Source organism: Balaenoptera acutorostrata, chromosome 7 (genome assembly GCF_949987535.1).
Source record: "Balaenoptera acutorostrata chromosome 7, mBalAcu1.1, whole genome shotgun sequence".
NCBI lineage: Eukaryota > Metazoa > Chordata > Mammalia > Artiodactyla > Balaenopteridae > Balaenoptera > Balaenoptera acutorostrata.
Window position 1 is genome coordinate 18,040,031 of NC_080070.1, and position 24,028 is coordinate 18,064,058.

At 37.1% G+C, this 24,028-nt stretch overlaps 1 protein-coding gene across 1 annotated transcript in view; it reads left to right on the forward strand.

Moving 5' to 3' along the window:
- MTPN (myotrophin) overlaps positions 1-23,791 on the forward strand; it is a 71,780-nt gene extending 47,989 nt beyond the window's left edge. The window contains exon 4 of the mRNA XM_007177102.3: positions 20,559-23,791. Within this exon, the coding sequence (XP_007177164.1) occupies positions 20,559-20,645 (87 nt within the window). The 3' untranslated portion in view covers positions 20,646-23,791. The remainder of the gene's footprint in view (positions 1-20,558) is intronic.
- The last annotated feature ends 237 nt before the right edge of the window (positions 23,792-24,028 follow it).

The window sequence follows — 24,028 nt, forward strand, 5'->3', positions numbered from 1 at the left end:
TAAACTTCATTTTCTGTAGTACGTACTGAACAAGATTATTAGAGGCAGATTGCTGTAAGGGCTTTCCAAGTCATCTGGTTTCTTGATGTGATTGAGATCATGGTAAATTTGGAGTTTTCCAATGTTTTGCCTTTGCTATTACAAGCTCTTAGATGAAGTTCAACGTCCAGCCTCAGAAATTAACCAATCAGTTGCAGCCACTCTAGGTGTATGAGATGGGACCTGCAAATCTTGGAAGACAAGAAATCTTCATAAAATAAGGCACCAGTATCAATCCCAAGGTTATCATTTCATGGCCATACTCTGGAAAGTGCTGTTGATAACATTTCATTTGGAATTTTAAAAATAAGCCCTGCTAAAAGAAGCAAGAAAGAATTAGAAATTAAATGAGTAAATGTATATGAAGCGTTTTGCCACAGTATCTGACACATAATAAGTACTCAATAAATAGTAGCTTTTATTACCTCTAAGACTAAAGAGGATTTTATGCTTCATAGATTCAACTTCAGTAAGATTTGGAGAACATTGAGAAAGAAAGTAGCACATTTGTCTCAACACTTTATTGACAACTTTTCAAAGATACTGTCTGAAAGCAGTTAATTCAGGTCCTCTAAAACTAGGGGTTTTACCCATACCTTCATGTTAAACACAACTACCGGATTCCTTTAAATGTGTGGTGGTGGTGGGTTTTGAAAGTTTGGGGAGGGGGAGGGGTTGGGAAGTTCTGGCATGTAGCAACAGGAGTTTTTCCATATTATACATAGTACTGATATGAAAAGCCAAAATAAAGGGGGATATTATTCTTTGCCACTGTAATGGATCCAGAATCTGTGGTAGGATGTACTCACAAAGATTTCCAGCCACTGTCTTTCTCCTTACTGTCTATTCCTCCCCAACACCCATGAAAAGATTAAAAAGTACCTTTGAAAACTACTGGATAATTTCATCCCTGGGGGAATATTTTTGCATATTATGTTAAAAACTGGTTGTCGCAGGCTACAGATATTAATTTACATTTCATGAAAAATTTTTATAATTTCAATATTTTATTGGTTAGGACTCTGTATTGCAAGTAACTAAACCCAGCTCAGACAGGCTTAAGCATTAAAGAGATTGTGTTGACTCACATAGGTCTACGGCCGAGGCACAGCTTGTCCATGGGCATAGGCCACGTGACCAGCATCTGATTTCTTTTTGTATATTTCTCAGCTGTCTTCCTCAGTGTTGACTTAATTCCCCTGGCCTCAATCTATGTGCTAAGTGTAGAGCAAAAGAAACAGTTAATACTGTATTACTGATATATTTGAAAGTTGCTAAGAGGGTAGATCTTTAAAGTTCTCATTGAAGGAAAAAAAATTTGAAACTATGTGAGGTGATATTAATTAAACTTATTGTGGTAATCATTTCACAGTATATAAACATATCAAATCATTATGTTGTATACCTTAAACTAATAGTATTATATGTCAGCTATATCTCAGTTACAAATTAATAAATTCATAAGTCAGGATAAAAACAAACAAGAAATGGATGGCTCCTTCCTTCCCCTTCTTTCTCCCTCTTTCCCTGACCTTTTCTATCTAGCCAAGGGTTTTCTTCTCTGAAAATAAAAACCTCCATGGGATCCTTTTTAGCTTAGGGCTCTGGTCATTTACTAAGTGAGATGCCCCTCAGCAAGCTCCTCCCTCCTAGCCAGATCTCAGACTATAGATCAGAACTGTATTTCTTTCTGATAAGCCTCTCTTTCCTCCTAGGACAAACAAAACAAGATGTAATTATTTTTATGATAGAGAGAGCCAAAACCATTGTTCCATATTTCTTATTCCCGAAACATGATGCTCTAGGTCACCGAGACCTTGTGGCTGTAAGATTCCATTGTTAAAGAAAGGATCTTCTACATTAAATAAGTTCCTGAAAAGCTGGCTTGATTTGAATGTACATTAGGCCCCTGGTATGTTATCCCAGAAGGGTCTTTATAAACATGTGCTGTGTTGCTGGATTACTGCTTATAAGTTGAGTTTCCTGACTTTTAAGTAGTTTTTAAATTTTACTTGTGCCCATAATATTCTTTCATTTGTGTCTGATCCTTAATTTTTGTAGCTAAACAAGTGACATTCAGAGATGGCTATATTGATGGCAGATCATTTGTAACCATGTAGAGCTGTTATTTATTTTAGATGAAAGTTTTTTTTTTAACCTTTTTGAAAGCAACATAAAATTTAGTTCTTTTTTTCAAAATTAATTCCTTCGATTTTATTTTTGCATAAGCTCCTTTAATGTGTACCCTGTAGTTCTGTTAACCAAATTTTTGAGGGGGGAAATTGTGCTCTTTAAAAAATCCTTAATTGCTAAAATAAGGCTATTCCAGTGCACTTCTTTAAAGTGCAGTCAATGTTTGTATTATGAAATCTGGTTTATTCTGTCTTTTATCAAAAGTAGAATCTTTATCAATTACTATTAATTCATTTTAAAAGTATGTAGTTTAGAAGTTTTCCAGATTCGTTGACATCTCTAATATACAACTGATCCGTGAACAACAAAGGTTTGTATTGAACCAGTCCACTTACACACAGATTTTATTCAGTAGTAAATGCTGCGTATACTGCACGATGCATGGTTGGTTGAATCCACAAATGTGGAGGAACTGCAGATATGAAAGGCCGACTGTAAGTTACAAGTGGATTTTCAACTGCACAGAGGGTCAGCACCCTTAACCCGCCCCCATGCTGTTCAAGGGTCGACTGCATTATTCCACTGGTATATCATTAGCATAGGAAAAAAGTCAAAATAATAAATTTTAAAACTCAATATGATCACAACTAATAGAAAACAAAAGAATGGTAGAATGTATAAAATCAAACTCTATGCTATATGCTGTATCACTTACTGGACTTTTTTTTTTAATTTTAATGCAATGGAAGATGAAGTTTATGACACAAGTAAAAATTTAAAACATTTAATTCTTTATTGTCCATATAGCAAAAGAGGAAAGTAACATCTGTGGGAAATCTAATATAATCTTTGTTTATATAATCTCCAAATACGTTAAGTATAATCATCTCCATTTAATGGATGAGGTGACCATCTGTCTTGAGGAGGTTAAATAACTACCTGAAGTCTAACAGAATATAATGAAATCAAGATTTGCTCCAAGTTATAAGACTCAAAAACCCATGTTCTTTCTACTACTTGAGAGTGGCTTTCAGACTTGTTGTCAGGGACAGCTATGAGAAATGATTATGTATATTTCTGCAGGTAAAAGATATTTGGCCTGATTTTTAATTGATACATTCATGAATGAAAAATAATGTAGCAAACAACACTTGTGGGACTTCCACTTGAAGATTGAGGTCTGAGCACATGCCATGGTATCCCCTTTTTGCCCTCTGATGACAGAAAAGATGTTTTTAAAATGAATGAATCAACATCTGTTTTAGACCATAAGACGGCAGGGTTCGTTAGACAAGAAATTATAATGAAGCCTTGAGAGACAGAAAGCAGGTGGGATGAAGTTGAAGAAGAAAACGTTCCCAAACACGAGCAAGAGAGGACTGTTGCGAAAGGTAGGAGTTGATCCAAGGCGGCCTGAAGCCCAGAAGTGGTCAGTACCCTTGAGCAACAGACGAGTGAAGAGTTGGATGTGCTTTCAGGAAGAAACAAATGAGACCCAGAGGTGAAGACTGAGATGCAAGAAGGAGGTAAGCAATAAGTCAGTATGTGAATAAATCTAAACAAATACTGAAATACAAAACAACATGAACATTTAAAATAAGCTAAAACAGGCTTCCCTGGTGGCGCAGTAGTTAAGAATCCACCTGCCAATGCAAGGGATACGGGTTCGAGCCCTGGTCCGGGAGGATCCCACATGCCACAGAGCAGCTAAGCCCGTGTGCCACAACTACTGAGCCTGTGCTCTAGAGCCCGCATGCCACAACTACTGAAGCCCATGCTCTGCAACAAGAGAAACCACCACAATGAGAAGCCCGCACACTGCAACAGAGTAGCACCCGCTCGCCACAACTAGAGAAAAGCTCACGCGCAGCAATGAAGACCCAATGCAGCCAATAAATAGATTAATTAATTAATTAAGCTAAAACTATAGAACTGTTAAATAATAACAAGAAGCAAGGGAAATGAACAAAGCTGCTGGTATTCTCACGAAATCCAGAGTACATGAGAAACATCAGTAAAACTGGTGAAAGGAAACTGATGAAGCAGGTAAAAAATGCAGGCTCGAGAAGCATCCTGGGGAATTGAGTGGTCCCAGGGAGTAAGAAGCCCAAGTGAGAGTATGAAACAAACAGAAGAAGTGGCAGCTGCACAGCAGTCATTAAAAAGGCCAAGCCTTACAGACTTCAGCCTGATGTTATGAAAGCAAAAACAGTCAGACTGTGTAAGCACCTGTCATTTTGAATCATAATTATCTCACAGTTGAATAAGGTTCCTCCTTCTTTGCCCTAAAAAAATCTTAACAGGAAATTTTTAGAATAAAAGAGATATTTAAAAGATATATAAAAATATTACTGAACTGATCTTCCTGATTAGAATCTCAAATGCCCGAATAATAGCAGTGTTGCATGAACACATTATTTAGAAGAGAGTTAATCTTGAAGTGGTACTCTTGAACTATAATATTACAGCCAGTGGATGTTCATAAGTCCAAAATTCATTTATTTTTCACAGTTACATATAATTTGACATCATCTAGTTTCTGTGTAGTTAAAGAAACAATTCTCTAAGAGAATAGTTTATCTGTAGCATTAATACACTATCATGTTAGACATTTCCTTTAACAGTATAGTATATAGTATTTAATATATACCAAATTTCTATAATATTTATACTTACTAAAATTCTTTAAATCTATGTAATTCCTTTGATAATAAAGGCTTTTAAGAAGTCAAGTATCCTTATTTTCTAAGGAAAACTGTTTCTAAATAATCCACTAAAGGATATTGTGGGGAAAGGGGTAATACTTAACATCTTTAAAAGATAATACAAGTTAACCTTTAACTTTGCTATCATTTAGAATTTAGACAGGTAAGCTTTCAGTCATTTACTCTAGTGCATTTTATACTCTGTCCCTTATATACTATATATTGCTATTAAAAATGACCAGTCAACCTCCTATTAAAACAAGAATTCTTTTAAACAAATAGAAAAATTACCCCAGCATGAGAGAATCATAAATCTCATGAACTGAAAGTTTTTAAAACATTTTGTAATTACTGTTTTATTCTTAGATTACAGAAACAAACTGACAATATACTTGTTATTATAAACCCATTTGTTGTTATTATAAACCCATTTGTGGTTAGTGATATACTAAGCTATATCTGAGAAAGAAAAGTCCAAAAGAAACTTTGTTTTTTTGTTTTCCATCATTTCTCTGCTTCATACTGTGTCAAAGAATTTACCTCCTTAGGATATCTGCTGTAACCTTACAACGGAAATATGTAACCACTGATGCTTGTGCAACTCTGATGTTAGTGACGCACAGCTGTTTCAGACCACTCTGTACATTCACTGTGTGGGATAAATGAGTGAGAAACAAAGATTTACTCAACAACCTTCCTTTTATAAAAAGAAAGTCAAAATGATTAACGTCTTATGTACAATTGCTGTAGAGAATAAAAAGTACTAAAAATCAGTCTGTTAAGAAAATACAGAAAACCACCTTATCTGATAACATTGATGATTTTGCCCAATGTATTTTCTGTGCTGTATTTTAAAAAATCAAGCAGCCTGGGCTTCCCTGGTGGCGCGGTGGTTGAGAATCTGCCTGCCAATGCAGGGGACACGGGTTCGAGCCCTGGTCTGGGAAGATCCCACATGCCGCGGAGCAACTAGGCCCGTGAGCCACAACTACTGAGCCTGTGCATCTGGAGCCTGTGCTCCGCAACAAGAGAGGCTGTGACAGTGAAAGGCCCGCGCACCGCGATGAAGAGTGACCCCCGCTTGCCACAACTAGAGAAAGCCCTCGCACAGAAACGAAGACCCAACACAACCAAAATTTAATTAATTAATTAATTAACTTTTTAAAAAAGAGTTCTTTAAAAAAAAAAAAATCAAGCGGCCAGTTAATAATAAAATTTGAATACCCCTCTCAAATACCAGCATTGTCAAATCCTCAAGAAGTATCTACGGTACAGATTTTGCTGCTTGAATTGAGAATCAAGTGTGTAAGATATAAGGGCTTAGAAGTCAACCCTTTTCAGCCTAAATAAGTAGGTGTGCTGGTAGGTAGAAACATTTTTTTACTCAAATTACTCACTATTCCACTCCCAGTAAAATCTAAACAGTTTCACACATTCTCAAGCACACATTTTATGATTACTTGGAATCCCCAGAGTTCTGTTCCATATAACACGGGCAGGTTTGGTTTCAAAAAAATTTTAGGACAGATGACCTGCAAAGAACTGAGCAATGCCTTGCCTTAGTTTAAGAAACTGCGTTAGAAAAGGACTAGCAGAATTGATACAGCTAGAAGACTTACCCCCCTAAATAACTGAAGAAACCAGTTGTTACACTGTTTTGATACATCTCACAAATCTCATCCACAAGTATGCCCATTGTAAGCTCATTGTTTTTTTAATCTATTTAGCTCTTTTAGAGTGGAGTGCATCATTATTTTAGATAGTTTCTGTTGGTGACATAAACTGTGTGTTGTGGCATCACACACCCCCAAGTTTGGTTCTGAGTTCTCCTTCCTAATAGCTTTGTGGCTTTGAATAAATTCCTTATCATCTCAGTCTAAGCATCCTCTTCTGCAACATGGGGCCAGTACTTATCACATAGAGTTGATGAGCAGGTAAATTAGCTCATGGTTAAAATAGTACTTATACATAGGAAATGTCATTTAAGTGCTTTACATATATTATTTCACTTAATCATCACAGTAATCCTATGAAGTAGGTACGATTTTTATCCCCCATTTTACCATTGGGGAAACTGAGGCCCAGGGCATTAGGAAGCTTTCCCAGGATCACACAGCTCGATAGGAGGAGAGTTAGGATTCAAACCCCATCACTTTGGCTCCAGAGCTTGTTTCTGTAACCACTACATTACACTGCCTCTCAGTGTAGCCAAGTAGTTAGAAGAGATACTGTATGCAAGTCATTGGCGGCAATACTGAGCTTATCATAAATTCTCAGTAAATACTAAGACCAGTTAGGATTGACGCAGATAACTTTGATGTATTTCTCAGAAAAGGGAAGACTTGCTGCAAGAATGAGGGTTCCCTGAAAAACAAGTTTTATGAAAATGACTGTTTCAAATATAAACAAACTTTTTCATCCAAAACTTACAATGTACCACATCACAGGTAATATATTGGCTCACTATCTGAATGTCTTCAGAGAGAAGTAATTTGAAGGCTCATTTTTATACTTTCTCCCATCCCTATATTTCCATGACGAATTTCTCTCTGAAATCTTGAAATGATCTTTATATTTTTGCTAGATATGACTGCAGTGGAGATGTTAAAAATCATATTTTCACAAGGGGTAACGTAAGAACAAATCTAAGACCATTATATATGCAACTGAAAATGAACTGTAGTCGCTGTCTCCAAATGAGGAATAAAATGAAGAGAAATGTAGAATACATGTCATTCCCTGTTGCATGGTTAGCACGTTGTTTAGAGAGGCAGAGGGGGTGCAGATGAGGAGCATGGCACTGAAGTTAGAAAAGCAAGATTTAACACCTGGTCCTATGGTTTCATAGCCAATGAAGCACAGTTAACAGATAATTAAGGACTATGACAAGTGCTGTAAGAGAAGTAGGGTTCAACTAACAAAAACTCCTACTACAGAGATTTAAACAAGAAAGTGGCTCTTCTTTTTCATGGCTGAATAATATTCCATTGTATAATTAGTTCTTATTTTTAAGAAAGATTAAGAGAATATTTGATCCAGGAGTTTCTGCCGAAATCATGTTAGGTTTACCATTTTATTTGTAGAAAGTAGCACAGAGAGGTTAAGGAACTTGCCTAAAGTTACACAGCTAATTTGTGGTAAAATTGGGTGGCCAGGTTCAGTATGTCCTTGAACCACACCACCTGCTTTTTCTTTTTTTGAAGTGTAGTTGATGTACAGTATTATATAAGTTACAGGTGTACAATATAGTGATTCACAAGTTTTTTAAATTGAAGTATAGTTGATTTACAATATTGTGTTAGTTTCAGGTGTACAGCAAAGTGATCTGGTTATACATATATATGTGTGTGTATATCTGTATACTTTTTAAAATTCTTTTCCCTTACAAGATACTGAATATAGTTCCCTGTGCTATACATACATCCTTGTTATTTATCTATTTTATATATGGTAGGTGCATCTGTTAATCCCATACTCCCAATTTATCCCTCCTCACCCTTCCCCTTTGGTAACCATAAGTTTGTTTTCTATGTCTGTGAGTCTGTTTCTGTTTTGTAAATAAGTTCATTTGTACTATTTTTTAGATTCTACATAAAAGTGAAACCATAAATTTGTCTTTGACTTCACTTAGTATGATAATCTTTAGGTGACAACATGGATGGACCTTGAAGGCATTACGCTAAATGAAATAAGTCAGAGAAAAATACCGTATGATCTCACTTATATATGGAATCTACAACAAAAACAAAACAAACTCAGATACAGAGAACAGATTAGATTGATGGTTGCCAGAGGCAGGCGGGTAGGTGGAGGGTGTGTGGGGTCAAAAGGTAGAGACTTAGAATTATCAGGTGAGTCAGTCCTGGGGACGCAACAGCATGGTAGCTGTCCTTAGTACTGTATTATATATCTGAAAGCTGTGAAGACAGTAAGGCTTAAAAGCTCTCACATAAGGAAAACAACTTTGTAACTCTACAGTGATGGATGTTAACTAACCTTATTGTGGTAAATTTTGCAATATATACATATATCAAAATCATCATGTTGTACACCTAAAACTAATATAATGGTCTATGTCAATTATATCTCAACTTAGGAAAGAAACAAGTGGCTCTTAATGAAATGCCTGCAGGTACACAGTCCTGGGCTGAGCAGCTGGCTCCGCTTGTCCTCAGCGCCCCGCACTCTCTTCTCCCATGTCTTCCCCACTCCTTACGGTTGCAGGATGACTGCGGAACCTCCAGGCATTGTGTCTGTTATGGGCAGGGAGAAGGGAAAGAGTTAAGGACACTCTCCTCCCTGAGGCTCTATTGGAAAAGGAAAGCTATCCACGAGAGATGCCAATTTTGTGCCAGATGGCCACCTGTAGCTTTAAGGGAGTCTGGGGATTCAGTGCCTTTTCAGCCTCTATAGGAGAGGAAAGCACAGAAAAAAGGGGGTTGTGCTAGACTTTGGATGAGCCAAGCTGTAGTATTGGGTTGGCCAAAAAGTTCATTTGGTTAATGAATCCATTCAAAAAAGTTCTTGGTGAAAATGAAAAATGTGTGTTTTATTTTTACTTAAAACCGAACGAAGTTTTTGACCAACCCAATATACACCTTGAAGTATGATCAGCAACGTGCCAGGGGGCATACAGGAAGAGAGGGAGCCAACTGTCCTGGAAATTCCAGAATGGCTTCACGGAAACAACTGAATAAGAGTTAATCAAATGGTTAAAGGGAGAGCACAAAGAATTGCTTTGTTCCTTTACATTTTAAGAGTCCTTGTGGGACATTTAATATCAGATATATTTATTCAGGCATTCCTTTTGTACTTGATTCTAACCCACTTTCTTTCCAAAAGTGAGTTGAATATACCAAATCACGGTTGCTAAATTTTTATTTCTGAGATAGTGGTTATATTCTAAGGTTGTGAAACAGTATCTAGCAACATATACAGAAATGTCCACCAAGATGTCATGTGTGTATCTAAATGCTAATTTTTTAATTGATTTGATAAATTTTGCATTGAAACAAAGTTGCTTAGTGTTCTAACAATTGATTAGTATAATTATAATCATCATCTTTGCCACAAAAGCCTTTTGTCAAGATAATGTCAGATAACCTCAGTACAAGTTTAACAGTTTCATTCTGAAAATGTTACTAATCCAGTTTTCTGGCCTATTTGTCCAGATTAAGAACTGGTGGTAATTTTAAAAAAACACACACACACAAAACTGGTGGTATAAAGCAGAATTGGGCTATCTGAAGTAAGAAGTAGATAAAGATACAGTCTTGTTTCATGCCAGTATATCTTATCTTTCTAGCTACATTGTAAACTATTCTATTCAAGGGCAGAGATAGTATGATGAATTCTTTTAAACATTCCCCATATTCTGCAACTTACTATCAAATAATACTTGATTGTCTGAAACTGTAACCTTTGAAAATGAAGAAATTACTGGTGAGGCCTTAAAGCTTTTTTACTCCCTAGAATGACAAATGGCCTGTCTCTCTACTTGGGCCACTTAACTTGGCTGTAGCAACCTTTTCCTCCTCCAGGAAACGATCACAGCCTGAACCATGCTGTAACTATAAGCAGGTGAGCCTAGTCCTGACCTAGTCCTTTATTGTATGTGTACAGTCCCTGTCTATATCAATTAATTTTAAAAAACATTTAATTTTTGTAATATCATTTGATAGCCTGTTATTGACACTGTGCAAGGCCTTGTGATTTGAGAGACTGATAAACTTGGTTACTGCTGTCACCATATTTAGTAAAATGTAAAACAAGAGCACAAAGTGTTGTGATTGCTGTGACAGGAGTTTATATGTAACAGCAGAGATCTAAAGGAAGAAGAGGTCACGTGTGGTCCTGGGAGTCAAGGGCATAGTGTGTTATAAACAAGGATGTCATTACAACTTTAGGTACCACAAATGTAACTTCAAAAAGCAGTTGACACTTGAGTTGAATCTTAGCAACTTAGTGTCCAAGAATCTAACAGAGAACTGGAGTACCTTTCCAAGCAGAAGCAGCAATGTGAGAAGGTCGCAGGGGCAAGAAAGAACCAGCTTTCAAAGAACCAGCTTTTAGTTTTATTGATTTTTGCTATTGTTGTCTTCGTTTCTATTTCATTTATTTCTGCTCTGATCTTTATGATTTCTTTCCTTTTACTGACTGGGTTTTCTTTGTTCTTCTTTCTCTAGTTGCTTTGGGTGTAGGGTTAGATTGTTTGAGATTTTTCTTGTTTCTTGAGGTGAGATTGTATTGCTATAAACTTCCTTCTTAGAACTGCTTTTGCTGCATCCCAGAGGTTTTGGGTTGTCGTGTTTTTGTTGTCATTTGTTTCTATGTATTTTTTTATTTCTTCTTTGATTTCTTCAGTGATCTCTTGGTTATTTAGTAGTACACCGTTTAGCCTCCATGTATTTGTGTTTTTTACAGTTTTTTTTCCTGTAATTGCTTTCCAGTCTCATAGCATTGTGGTCAGAAAAGATGCTTGATACAATTGCAGTTTTCTTAAATTTTCCGAGGCTTGATTTGTGCCCCAAGATGTGATCTATCCTAGAGAATGTTCCATGTGCACTTGAGAAGAAAGTGTAATCTGCTGTTTTCAAATGGAATGTCCTATAAATATCAATTAAATCTATCTGGTCTACTGTGTCACTTAAAGCTTCTGTTTCCTTAATAAATTTCTGTTTGGATGATCTGTCCATTGGTGTAAGTGAGGTGTTAAAAGTCCCCCACTATTATTATGTTGCTGTCGATTTCCTCTTTTATAGCTGTTAGCATTTGCCTTATGTATTGAGGTGCTCCTATGTTCGGTACATATGTATTTATAATTGTTACATCTTCTTCTTGGATTGATCCCTTGATCATTATGTAGTGTCCTTCCTTGTCTCTTGTAACATTATTTTAAAGTCTATTTTATCTGATATGAGTATTGGCTACTCCAGCTTTCTTTTGATTTCCATTTGCATGGAATATCTTTTTCCATCCCCTCACTTTCAGTCTGTATGTGTCCCTAGGTCTAAAGTGGGTCTCTTGTAGACAGCATATATATGGGTCTTGATTTTGTATCCATTCAGCTAGCCTGTCTTTTGGTTGGAGCATGTAATCCATTCACATTTAAGATAATTATTGATATGTATGTTGCTATTACCATTTTCTTAATTGTTTTGGGTTTGTTTTTGTAGGTCCTTTTCTTCTCTTGTGTTTCCCACTTAGAGAAGTTCCTTTAGCATTTGTTGTAGAGCTGGGTTTGGTGGTGCTGAATTCTCTTAGCTTTTGCTTGTCTGTAAAGCTTTTGATTTCTCCATCGAATCTGAATGAGATCCTTGCTGGGTAGAGTAATCTTGGTTGTAGGTTCTTCCCTTTCATCACTTTAAATATATCATGCCATTCCCTTCTGGCTTGTAGAGTTTCTGTTGAGAAATCAGCTGTTAACCTTATGGGTGTTCCCTTGTATGTTATTTGTCGTTTTCCCCTTGTTGCTTTTAATAATTTTTGTCTTTAATTTTCGTCAGTTTGATTACTCTGTGTCTCAGTGTGTTTCTCCTTCGGTTTATCCTGACTGGGACTCTGTGCTTTCTAGACTTGGGTGGCTATTTCCTTTCCCATGTTAGGGAAGTTTACAACTATAATCTCTTCAGATATTTTCTCTGGTCCTTTCTCTCTTTCTTCTCCTTCTGGGACCCCTATAATGTGAATGTTGGTGCATTTAATGTTGTCCCAGAGGTCTCTTAGGCTGTCTTCATTTCTTTTCACTCTTTTTTCTTTATTCTACTCCGTGGCAGTGAATTCCACCATTCTGTCTTCCAGGTCACTTATCTGTTCTTCTGCCTCAGTTATTCTGCTATTGATTCCTTCTGTGTATTTTTCATTTCAGTTATTGTATTGTTCATCTCTGTTTGTTTGTTCTTTAGTTCTTCTAGGTGTTTGTTCTTTAATTCTTCTAAGTCTTTGTTAAACGTTTCTTGCATCTTCTCAATCTTTGCCTCCATTCTTTTTCTGAGGTCCTGGATCCTATTCACTACCATTATTCTGAATTCTTTTTCTGGAAGGTTGCCTATCATCTATCTCCACTTCTTTTAGTTGTTTTTCTGGGGTTTTATCTTGTTCCTTCATCTGGTACATAGTCCTCTGCCTTTTCATTTTGTCTGTCTGTCTTTCTTTTAATGTGGTTTTCGTTCTACAGGCTGCAGAATTGTAGTTCTTCGTGCTTCTACTCTCTGCCCTCTGGTGGATGAGGCTAGCTTGCATTAGAATTTTCATATGAAAATCTTGAACTAAGAAAGTAGTGGTAGCAAGGACAGGTGGAAAATGTTAGGAACATTATGGTCTAAAGATTTGGTGACTGATAACATGTGAAGTAAACAAGAACTGCATAGTGTCTCCACAGTTCCTGGAAGGTGGTTCTTACCATGATAGTGAATACTCCAGGAAAAGAAACAAGTTTGTAGGAAAAGATCATGGATTCACTTTAGGAATCGTAGAGTTTGTGGTATTTCTGGGACTTAAAGTAGATAAGTCTCAGTGGCATGTATATATGTTTATATATATATGGGTTTAAAGATCAGGGTAGATGTTAAAAATGAGTATAAAGGTTGGAACTTAAATCATAACATGGATGAGATCAGGCAAAAAGCATATTGAGCCAGTGGTGAAGAGTGCCAAAGCCCAGAACCATGGAGAATCCAGCATTTAAACAGAGAGAAAGTAAAGGGGAGGAGGGTGGAGTGGAAGTAGTGGGTGCAGGAAGGAGAGGCAGGCTAGACAGACAGAATTTGGAGATAATATTCTAAAGCATGTTCAGGACAGCATAGATTAGGCTATAAATTGCCTTCTGTGTCCATTTTTTACTCTTTCTTTTAGAAGGGGAACCCCAGGTTTTAACTGGGTGCATACATCGCAGCCTAGCTAGTCCTTGTATCTCAGTTTGCCTTGCAGTGGATGTGACTTTGTGTCTAAGTTTGGGCTGATGGGATGTGCACAAATGATGTGTGCCACTTCTAGATCATCACCTAAAATGTGAAGCCACTTGCTGGGGACTTTCACCCCCACATCCAGCAGGCTGGAAGCACATGTGGAGGTGAGCACACTTAGCAGTAGACTGTTTTATGAGGGAGAAATAAATTAACTTAGTTTAATACATTGTGTTTTAGCCTCTCTTTGTTATAGCAGTTTAGCCAAACTGTAACAAATAGGGTCAAAAGTTGTTATTTGTAAATGAATGAACAGGACTGGGGAAAACTTGGGTGTGGATCTCCCGATTCTATCACTTGGGAGAGTTGCACAGGGTTTTGATATTGGAACAATAGAAATAAAACTGATCATAGTTGTCTGCTAGGTGCCACAGTGAGCAGTGTTTACCCAGAAGTAATTTAAGCATTGTTTATATATTTTAACTGTAAAAATCTATCAATATCCAGGGCCAGATCGCTTTACTGGTGAGTTCTACCAAACATTTAATGAAGAATTAATACCAATCCTTCTCAAAGTCTTCCCGAAAACATCAGTACAGATGGGACCACTTCCAAACTCATTTTACAAGGCCAGCATTACCCCTATACCAAAACCAGACAAGGATGCCACAAGAAAATTGCAGACCAGTATCCCTGATGAACATAGATGCAAAAGTCCTCAACAAAATGTTAGCAAACCAAATTCAGCACTACATTAAAGGGATCATACTCCATGATCAACTGGGATTTATTCTGGGGACACAAGGATGATTCAGCATCTGCAGATCAATCAGTGTGAACACCACAATAACAAAATGAAGGATAAAAATCATATGATCATCTCAGTAGATGCAGAAAAAGCATTTGACATAATTTAATGTTCATTCATAATAAAAACACTCAACAAAGTGGGTGTAGAGGGAACATGCCTCAGCATAATGAAGGCCATATTATGGCCACAAGCTATACATCATAATCAGCGGTGAAAAACTGAAAGTTTTTCCTCTAACATAATGAACAAAATGAGGTTGCCCACTCTCACCACTTATTTAACATAGTACTGGAAGTCCCTAGCCAGAGCAGTTAGGCAAGAAAAGAAATAAAAGACATCCAAGCTGGAAGGGAAGAAGTAAAATGTTCTCTGTTTGTTTGCAGATGACAGGATACTCCATGTAGAAAACCCTCAAGACTCCACTAAAAAACTGTTAGAACTGTTCAACTAATTCAGTAAACTTGCAGGATACAAAATCAATATACAAAAATCAGTTGTGTTCCTATACACTAATAACAAATTAGAAGAGAATTTTTTTAAATTCTACTTAAAATTGCATCAAAAAGAATAAAATACCTAGAAAGAAATTTAACCAAGGAGGCAAAAGACTCTTATGCTGACAACCATACGACACTGATGAAATACATTAAAGACACTAATAAATGAAAAGATATTCTGTGCTCGTGGATTGGCAGAATTAATATTGTTAAAATGTCCATACTGCCCAAAGCAAGCTTTACTGCAGTTTCCATCAAAATTCCAGTGGCATTTTTCACAGAACGAGATGAAACGATGCGAAAAGTTTAGGGACCCACAGCAGATCCTGAATAGCCAGAGGGATCCTGAGAAAACAGAACAACACTGGCAGCGTCACATTTCCTGATTCCAAACGATATTACAAGTATGTAGGACTCAAAACAGTACTGACATGAAAACAGGTACCTAGATCAATGGAACAGAATAGAGAACCCAGAAATAAACCCATACACACACACACACACACACACACAGTCAATTAATTTACCACAAAGCAGCCAAGAATATACAGTAGGGAAATGGTGTTGAGGAAAGTGGACAGGCACCTGCAAAAGAATGAAACTGGACCACTATCTTACACCATACACAAAAATCGACTCAAAATGAATTAAAGACTTTAAAATAAGACCTGAAACCATGGAACTCCTAGAAAAAAACATAGATAGTAAGCTCTTTGACATTCGTCTTGGTGATGAGTTTTTGAATTTGACACTAAAGGCAAAGGAAACCATCAACAAAATGAAAAGCCCACCTATAGAATGGGAGAAAAATATTTGCAAATCATGTATCTGATAAGGGGATAATACCCAAAATATATAATGAATTCATATAACTCAATAGAAAAACAAATCTGATTTTAAAATGGGCAGAGGATCTGAATAGACATTTATTTATACAAAGGAGATATACAGATGGCCAACAGATACATAAAAAGGTTTCTCAACATCACTAATCATCAGGCAAATACAAATCAAAATCACAATGAATTGTCACCTCTTACCTATTAGAATGGCTGCTATCAAAGATACAAGAAATAATAAGTGTTGGCAAGGATGTGGAATAAAGGGAACCTTTGTGCACTATTGGAGGGGATGTAAATTGGTGCAGTCTCTGTGGAAGACAGTATGGAGGTTCCTCAAGAACTTAAAAATAGGACTGCCATGTGATCCAGCAATTTTACTTTGGGGGGTTTATCTGAAGGAAACAAAAATCCTAACTCAAAAAGATATCTACACCTTGTGTTCATTGCAGCATTATTTACTGTAGCCAAGACAGGAAAATAACCTAAGTGTCTATCAAAAGATGCATGGATAAAGAAAATGGGGTGGGTGTGTATATACACACACACACATATGCACACATAATGCAATGGATTATTATTCAGCTATTAAAAAAAAGAGGAAAATCCTGCCATTTGCAACAACATGGATGACCTTGAGGGCATTATGCTAAGTGAGATAAATCAGACAGAGAAAGACAAATACTGTATTATCTCACTTATATGAAGAGTCTCAAAATTCACAGGTAACAGAAAACAGATGGGGGGGGGGGCAAGGAATGGGTAAAGGTGGTCAAAAGGTAGAAACTTCCACTTATAAGATAAGTAAGTCCTGGGGATATAATGTACAGTATGGTGACTATAGGGGGGAAAAAATCAACCAATAAAACAAAACAGTTTTTACAGAACCGAATATAAAAGTTAATCTTGACAAAATAGAAAAACTGGCAATTTAAGAGGTAGAGGGAGTAATGGGAAGGTAGAGGAAGTATCTTATAAAGTAGAGGAATAAAATACCGTCAAAATTGATGGAACAAGAAACATAGGTTTTAAATACAAAAAAATTTACAAAGACACAGAAGCTGCTATTTGAAGTGTAAGACATTGGGAGGATGTGGGGAAGGGGTGTGCTCCCTGCTAGAGCAGCCCCCACCCAGCAGGGAGTCAGAAGGTGACCTCTGACGTTAACAACTCAAATAGTGGCATGAGTATAGTACTTAGAGCCATGGAAAGAACCACCAGAACTAATAACGACTGAAAGTGGTTTCCTCAGGAAAGGGGTGAGGCCAGATATACTTAAGTTCTCCAATAACTGCATCAAGTATCAAAAAATCATTCTCTTTTAATATCCTTTTCCACGTTGACAAAATTGGTTTATCTTTTTTAGAAGAACTGGTTTGAGTTCATTAAATTTATTCCTAACGTTTTATTCTTTTTGATGCTATTATCAATGGAATTCTTTTCTTGGCTTTATTTTTAAATTTTGAATATTAAGCCTTTTATTATTATGAAATGTCCCTCTTTGTCTCTAGTAATATTTCTTAAAGTTTATTTTGTCTGATACAGAGTCACTCTATTTCTCTTACGGTTACTCATTTATTTTTAAAAGCGATACATACACATACATATTTAGGACAAGAGAATATAGATAGAAACACTAAAATGTTAACATTAGTTGTATTTGGCTTATAGAATTATGAGTTTTACAGGGAGTTTTTTTGGTGTGTATTCTGAGTTCTGTGATTAGTTTGTATTACAATTAGAAAAAAAAGATGATTTATATAAAAATTTTAATACTTTTATCAGATTTTGGGGGTTGCAAATAGCAGAAATTGACTCTAACAAGTAGAAAAGGAATTTTTGAAGATGTTGGACTAGTCATAGAATCAATAGGAAAGCTGAAGGACCAGGCTCAGAAGAGGCCAGAGCTATGGTAGCTGTAAGACTCTAGATAGCAGGAACTTCTCAACTGTCTCTTCTGGGTGATAACACAGAAATAAATGAGCTCTGACTTGTTGTTGTCTTTCTTTTGTTCTCTCTAATCAAGATTCAGAATCCAGAAGTGAGTGTCCTGCTTTGATACCTGGCAAGGAAAGTACATGGCACCTTAAGTTACAGTTCTAGGAGTCCACACAATGGGGACAAATGATTCCCCAGAATGAAATTAGGGTACTGTTATCAAAAGAAGGGAAGTGAAGTCTGGCAGCTAAAAAGCAACAGATATTCACTACGATATTTAACTTTTTGTTGATGCAGAATTAACAGTTTACAATGCTAGTCATAAAAACAGTTATCCATATTGAATAAGAAATAATTTGTTTTGCTAAAAATAGAATTACCATATGATCCAGCAGTCCCACTCCTGGGCATATATCCAGACAAAACTCTAATTCAAAAAGATACACGCCACCCCTATGCTCATAGTAGCACTGTTCACAATAGCCAAGACATGGCAACAACCTAAATGTCCATCAACAGATGAATGAATAAAGAAGTTGTGGTACCTATATACAATGGAATACTACTCGGCCATAAAAAAAGAACGAAATAATGCCATTTGCAGCAACATGGATGGACCTAGAGATTTTCTGACTTACTTAGTATGATGGAGAAGGACAAATACCATATGATTTATATGTGGAATCTAAAGTATGATACAAATGAACCTATCTATGAAACAGAATCAGGGACATAGAGGATAGACTGGTGGTTGCCCCGGGGCAGGAGGGGGGGGGCAGTGGGAGAGGGTAGGAGTGGGAATGTGGGATTAGCAGATGTAAACTATTATGTATAGAATGGGTAAACAACAAGGCCCTACTGTAGAGCACAGGGAACTATATTCAGTATCCTGTGATAAACCATAATGGAAAAGAATATGAAAAAGAATATATACTGTATATGTGTATAACTGAGTCACTTTTGCTGTACAGCAATAATTAACATTGTAATTCAATAAAAAATAAATTTTAAAATTTATTTTGCATACAGTGGTCCCAATTATTGTCACTTAACCTATGTTGGAGTGCTCACCACACTGAAGTTCTCACTCACAGATTTCTCTCACTTAACTGTAAGTTCCATGTGTTCCATAATGCAGTTAAATTCAATTAGAAAAAGAGAAAACAGACTTATATAGTCATATTGAGGAGGACTTTGTGATAATTTAACACTTGCTAGAATGTCTGTCATCTCCTTCCTCGTTTACCTAATCAACTTGTGCTTACTCAAGGCTCAGCTCAAGCATTGCCTCATCCCGAAGGACTTCCTTACACTCTCCTACCACATCCCATTTGGGTTTCCAGACCACTCATCACTGTGCATAACGCTGTTGTTCTCATCCCACTGTGTCCTATGGGTTGATTTGTCTGTCTCTCACACCAGCCAAACTGGCAGGCTCTATCTTGTTTTTCTTTGATTCTCCAGCCCCTTACACACAGTGTCTATGCATCAAACATTCAGTAAATATTTGTTGAATGAGTGAATGGATTTGCCAGCAGAAAGGGGGTAAGGCATTCCATATTCCAGCAAGTGCAAAGTCATGGCACCTGGGACATTGAGGAATGGTGACACTCCAGAGGATTAGAGCATTGAAAGATGAATGGGAAAAGAGACTGGTGAATTTGACTAGAGTTTGTCTCTACAGGACCATGTATGCCAAGTTTAGACAGTTCTGTAGGCCTCAGGAACAGAAGAATGAGTGAGACTTGGCAATGGGAGGAGAACAGGACACAAGAGGTTATTTGGTGAATAAATACAGGTTGGGCTGGAGCTAGCAGAGAACCTTTCCATGGTGGAGTGTTGCTATCTGTGGAAGTTAGAGAGGTTCAGACTTGGTTTGGGAGCAAATTCACCCACCATGCACTAGGTACTTTTTTAGATACTGGGGACACAACAGTGGATAATATGAACAAGATTTCTACTCCCATTGAGTTTTTACTCTAATAAGGGAAGACAGATAAAAACAATAGACACAAACATATGCGTACACATTCTCAAAACTAAAGTGCCATGTTGCAAGTAAAATGTTCCATGACAGCACTCTCTGCATGAAGCATTGAGAGCAAGCTGGAGAGAATTTCCCTAGAGTATAGCAGGGACCCTCCTTTCCTAGCCCACATCCCAGCCATTTACTGCTAAGTTTTTGTAAGTATAATGACCAATATTGTACATGTTCTTTAGGAATTTGTCTAAAATAAAAGGTTTGTAAGTTCTAGATTTTACAAATATGTGTGTATTACTTATGCACTACCCAAAAAGTGTTGCAAAGAAGAGAAAAAGATAATTTTGTCGCAGTAATACTTTCTTCTTTAGCAAAAGTGATTTCCTTCCCAACCCTCCCTGTTTTATACTACATAGGGATCTTCTTTTTTAAAGCTTAATTGAGTAAATATATGATGATAGTATAAATAAAGGTCAGTCATTGCCTATGTTATTGGCAAGTTGTGTTTCTAGTTTACATTTCTAGTGCCTGAAAAATAATCTGGTGTTTTTACAGCTTAATCTCTAACCTTGCCAGCTGTTTGGGGCTTTTCCTTCAATAGAATGGACTCCAATAGTAAAGGAGTTTTGCCTTTGCCAAGCAACCTGGCTTTCATTCTCTTCTCTTGGTTATGGGCCTCGTTTAATGATAAAGGCTCTTTCCTCTTTTCCAGGGTGCTGATAAGACTGTGAAAGGTCCAGACGGACTGACTGCCTTTGAAGCCACTGACAACCAGGCAATCAAAGCCCTTCTTCAGTGATGGACGGATGGGCTAACAGCTCTGGAAGAATGACTCTCCCGTGGCCTCACACTGCTGCCTGTCTGTCTGTCACTCTCTATCTGCCAGCTTCTTCAGCTAAAATACTTCTAGAGGGGTGAGGGGAGAGAGAAATTCATAACAAATCAGACTACCAGAAAAAAACAATGTTTGGGAGGAGAGGAGAAAAACAAGAGCAGGCTTTTACTAGGATTCCTGATCAGGTCAGCCTCTTTTCCATTTCCAGTAAAAAAAAAAAAAAAAACACAGCTTATACCCATGGGAGAGCAAAGACAAAATATACCATTAACGTTTGACCTTTTCAGCTCCCTAGCTAATTTATTAATTAGATTGCATTGAGGGTCTGTCTGTACCAAGACCAACTATACATTTGGTAGCCCCATCTGTGCGAGCAGTAGCGGCTGCTGTGACGAAACTTAGGGTGCTGAGATAAGCAATTAGCTCTAGCCTTCTGCCTTAAGATTCACTCTAGTGGGGATCTCCCGGCATAGTTAAGAGCACTGCCTGTGGTTGGTGACCAAATCTTCCCTCGGTGACTTCCAGCTTTATGTGAAAGCTCAGTTAAGGCGAGGAGGGGCACACTCCTAAACTGCTGGGCGGCTGAACTTTGGATTTCCTCTCCCCCTTCACATGGATTTCATGTATCTTTAGATAAAACTGACTAGTTTTATTTATAAAAAGTCTCAAATTTTGGAAGTCTAAAGGAGAAATCATTCCAGTATGCATATTTTTTTTTCCTCTAGATGATTCAGACATTTATAGAACATTGAAAACACTTCCAAACTCCTGCTGGTAGTAAAAGGGGATTTAAAAATAGAATCATAGCCATAAGCCTGTTAGTATCATAAAGAGAGAACAGTTGTTGTCTTAGTACCTATGGATTTTCTTCATTTGCTATTTGAATGGATTGGCCTCAGTTACGTTTGGAGAATCAAGGAACATTCTTTGGAATGCCTCTCTCAGACCCGTCTTGGATGCTGATTACTTATTGCACCAAAGCTATCACTGGGGTGAGATTTACTGTTTGGACAAATTTAACCCCATCCCTTAAAAATAGGTGTGTTACCAAGTTTCCCTGAGGTGTTGATAGGCTTCTGCTGAATGTATGCCAACCCACCTGCATAATATATTTTTTTTCTTTTCTATATTATGCATTGCATAAAATGTGAGAACTTCAAATTGTATTCTGTGTTCTTAAAATACAGTGCCCTAAAATGGTGTTCTTAGGACCTGCAGAAAATATTTAGACACATTTTCTAATGCTTATTTCATGAGCAGTACAGCTAATTAAAACATATACCCTTAAATTTGCTGTCCTGCATATAAAATATTAAGATTCCTTTGACTTGCCATCCATATAAGCTTACTAAAAATATAAGGGTTTTTCCTTAGCCATGTCATGCAATAATTGAATGTACCTCAAATTTTTAAAAGGGGGGAGGGTGGGTGAGGGACTTCTATTCAGATTGTGGATAACAAAGAATTAATGATGATTTTTTAAGGCAATGTAGCATTCTACAGCAGGATTAAACTAGTACCAAGAACAGTCAGCCTGGCCAACAAGTCTTATTGACCACTTGCTGATTGGTTGGTTGGTGTGTGGGTTTGTGTGTGTGTATTTTTCCCCATGAACCCTTTTTTTAGCCTGTGGCTTTTTCACTTAAAACTAGCCTAACCCTGTAATTTTCCTGCATCCAAGAAAACAATCACAAAATGCTGGTTTAAATACTTTGATACATTTGGCTAATTCTGCTGTCTTAATGCAGCCTATTAGAGTTGGATTAAGAGTCAGTAATCAGTACTTCATAACATCACTGAACTGAAACACAGAGCTATCCTCATTGGAGATGGAGGGCACTCTATCAGACTGTAACTGTCAGCGTAGTGGCAAGATGTTTTGATACCTTTGTTTCCACTTCTTGGCATACTGCTGTTTAAAAGGCTTGGATTTTACTCTCGACGCAGTTTTACCTTTACTCTCAAAGTGTTTTTTGTAGTTGGCTGCTGCAGAGAGTGCATTGTCCTGTCATTCCTAAACCTGGTCTGCTTTCACAGTCACCTGGTCTAGAGACCACGTCATTCTTTGTACAGTTTATCCTCATGTTCCTTGTAATGCAGTAGAGGCTACTTTGCCTTCCCTCTTCTTTCTCAGCCATTTTGTAAACCCCATAATTATGAAGCAGTTGCTTGAGAAAATAACAGATAAACATAGAATAGACTGACCAAGATGGTTTACAGTTTCTTTTTTTTAACTAGGTTATTTATAATGTACTTCTGAACCACTTGGCAGAGAAATTCACAACACTTAATGTTGATATTTTGACTAAAGGAAGCTAAAACCTTGTCTGCTTTTTGGTACTACATGCATTAGTAAAAGGTTAAGTAAGTTTTGTTCTCCACTGAAGTAATATTTAACATCTCAGAAAAAATCTTGCATGTTCTGTAGTTTTGTATTAAGTCAGTCATATCGTATGCACTGTATCAGGTGAAAACAGGTGGTTTACCTGTCTACATTAGTGTACTAACAAACAGCTTCCCCCTTGCGGCTTCAGGCTGGTATCTGTAGAGTTACAGTTGAGCTACGGCACCAGAATCGATGCAGTAGTTCACAGCTCACCTTCTAAACCCAGTGGGGCATGAAGGAGAGGTAGGTGGGTGCAGTGAGTGGAAGCTGCCAGCAACTAGGCCCTTCATTCATTGATTTCTTTCCCCCAAATAATGGATTTCAAATCTATACGTACCTATTTTTTTTTTCCTAAATCTTCAACTGAGCTGCTGTTTTCTTCCATGCAATACTGTATACTCGATTGTGTATAGAAGAAGCTGGTGAGAGTGCCCTCCTGCATAAGCAACTGCAGTGTTTTGCATGCAAAATTTTAAAAAATTTAAATTGTCCTGATTCTATTTTGTAAATGGAGAAACAATCATATCTTTCTAAGCAGTAATGGAGGAAGACTAGTGCTTTGTGCATTTTGATATATTTGAGTTCATTTTTTTCACAATGTAATGCATTTGACACAATTGGGTTTCTTATATTATCCTAGTTCATGTACATCAGAATGCTAAATAATACTGTGTTGAAGTTTTGTGTTGCAAGAACAAATGGAATAAACTTGAATTGTGCTACAGCCAAGGTGTCAGCGTTTTCCTCACTCCGTTACTATCGCCTTCCTCCTCCAGTCTTCTCTACAACTGTATCGGTGCTTTGACTCAAACTTTTAATTAATCTGAATTTTCCTCCTCTATCCCACTTCTGGAAAAAAATAAGTGGAAAGAAAATAGGACATAGGAAAGATTTAATAGAAATAAACTATATTACTTATCTCATCTAGAGGTTTTGCTCTTCTCACAGTTTCCTGATACAA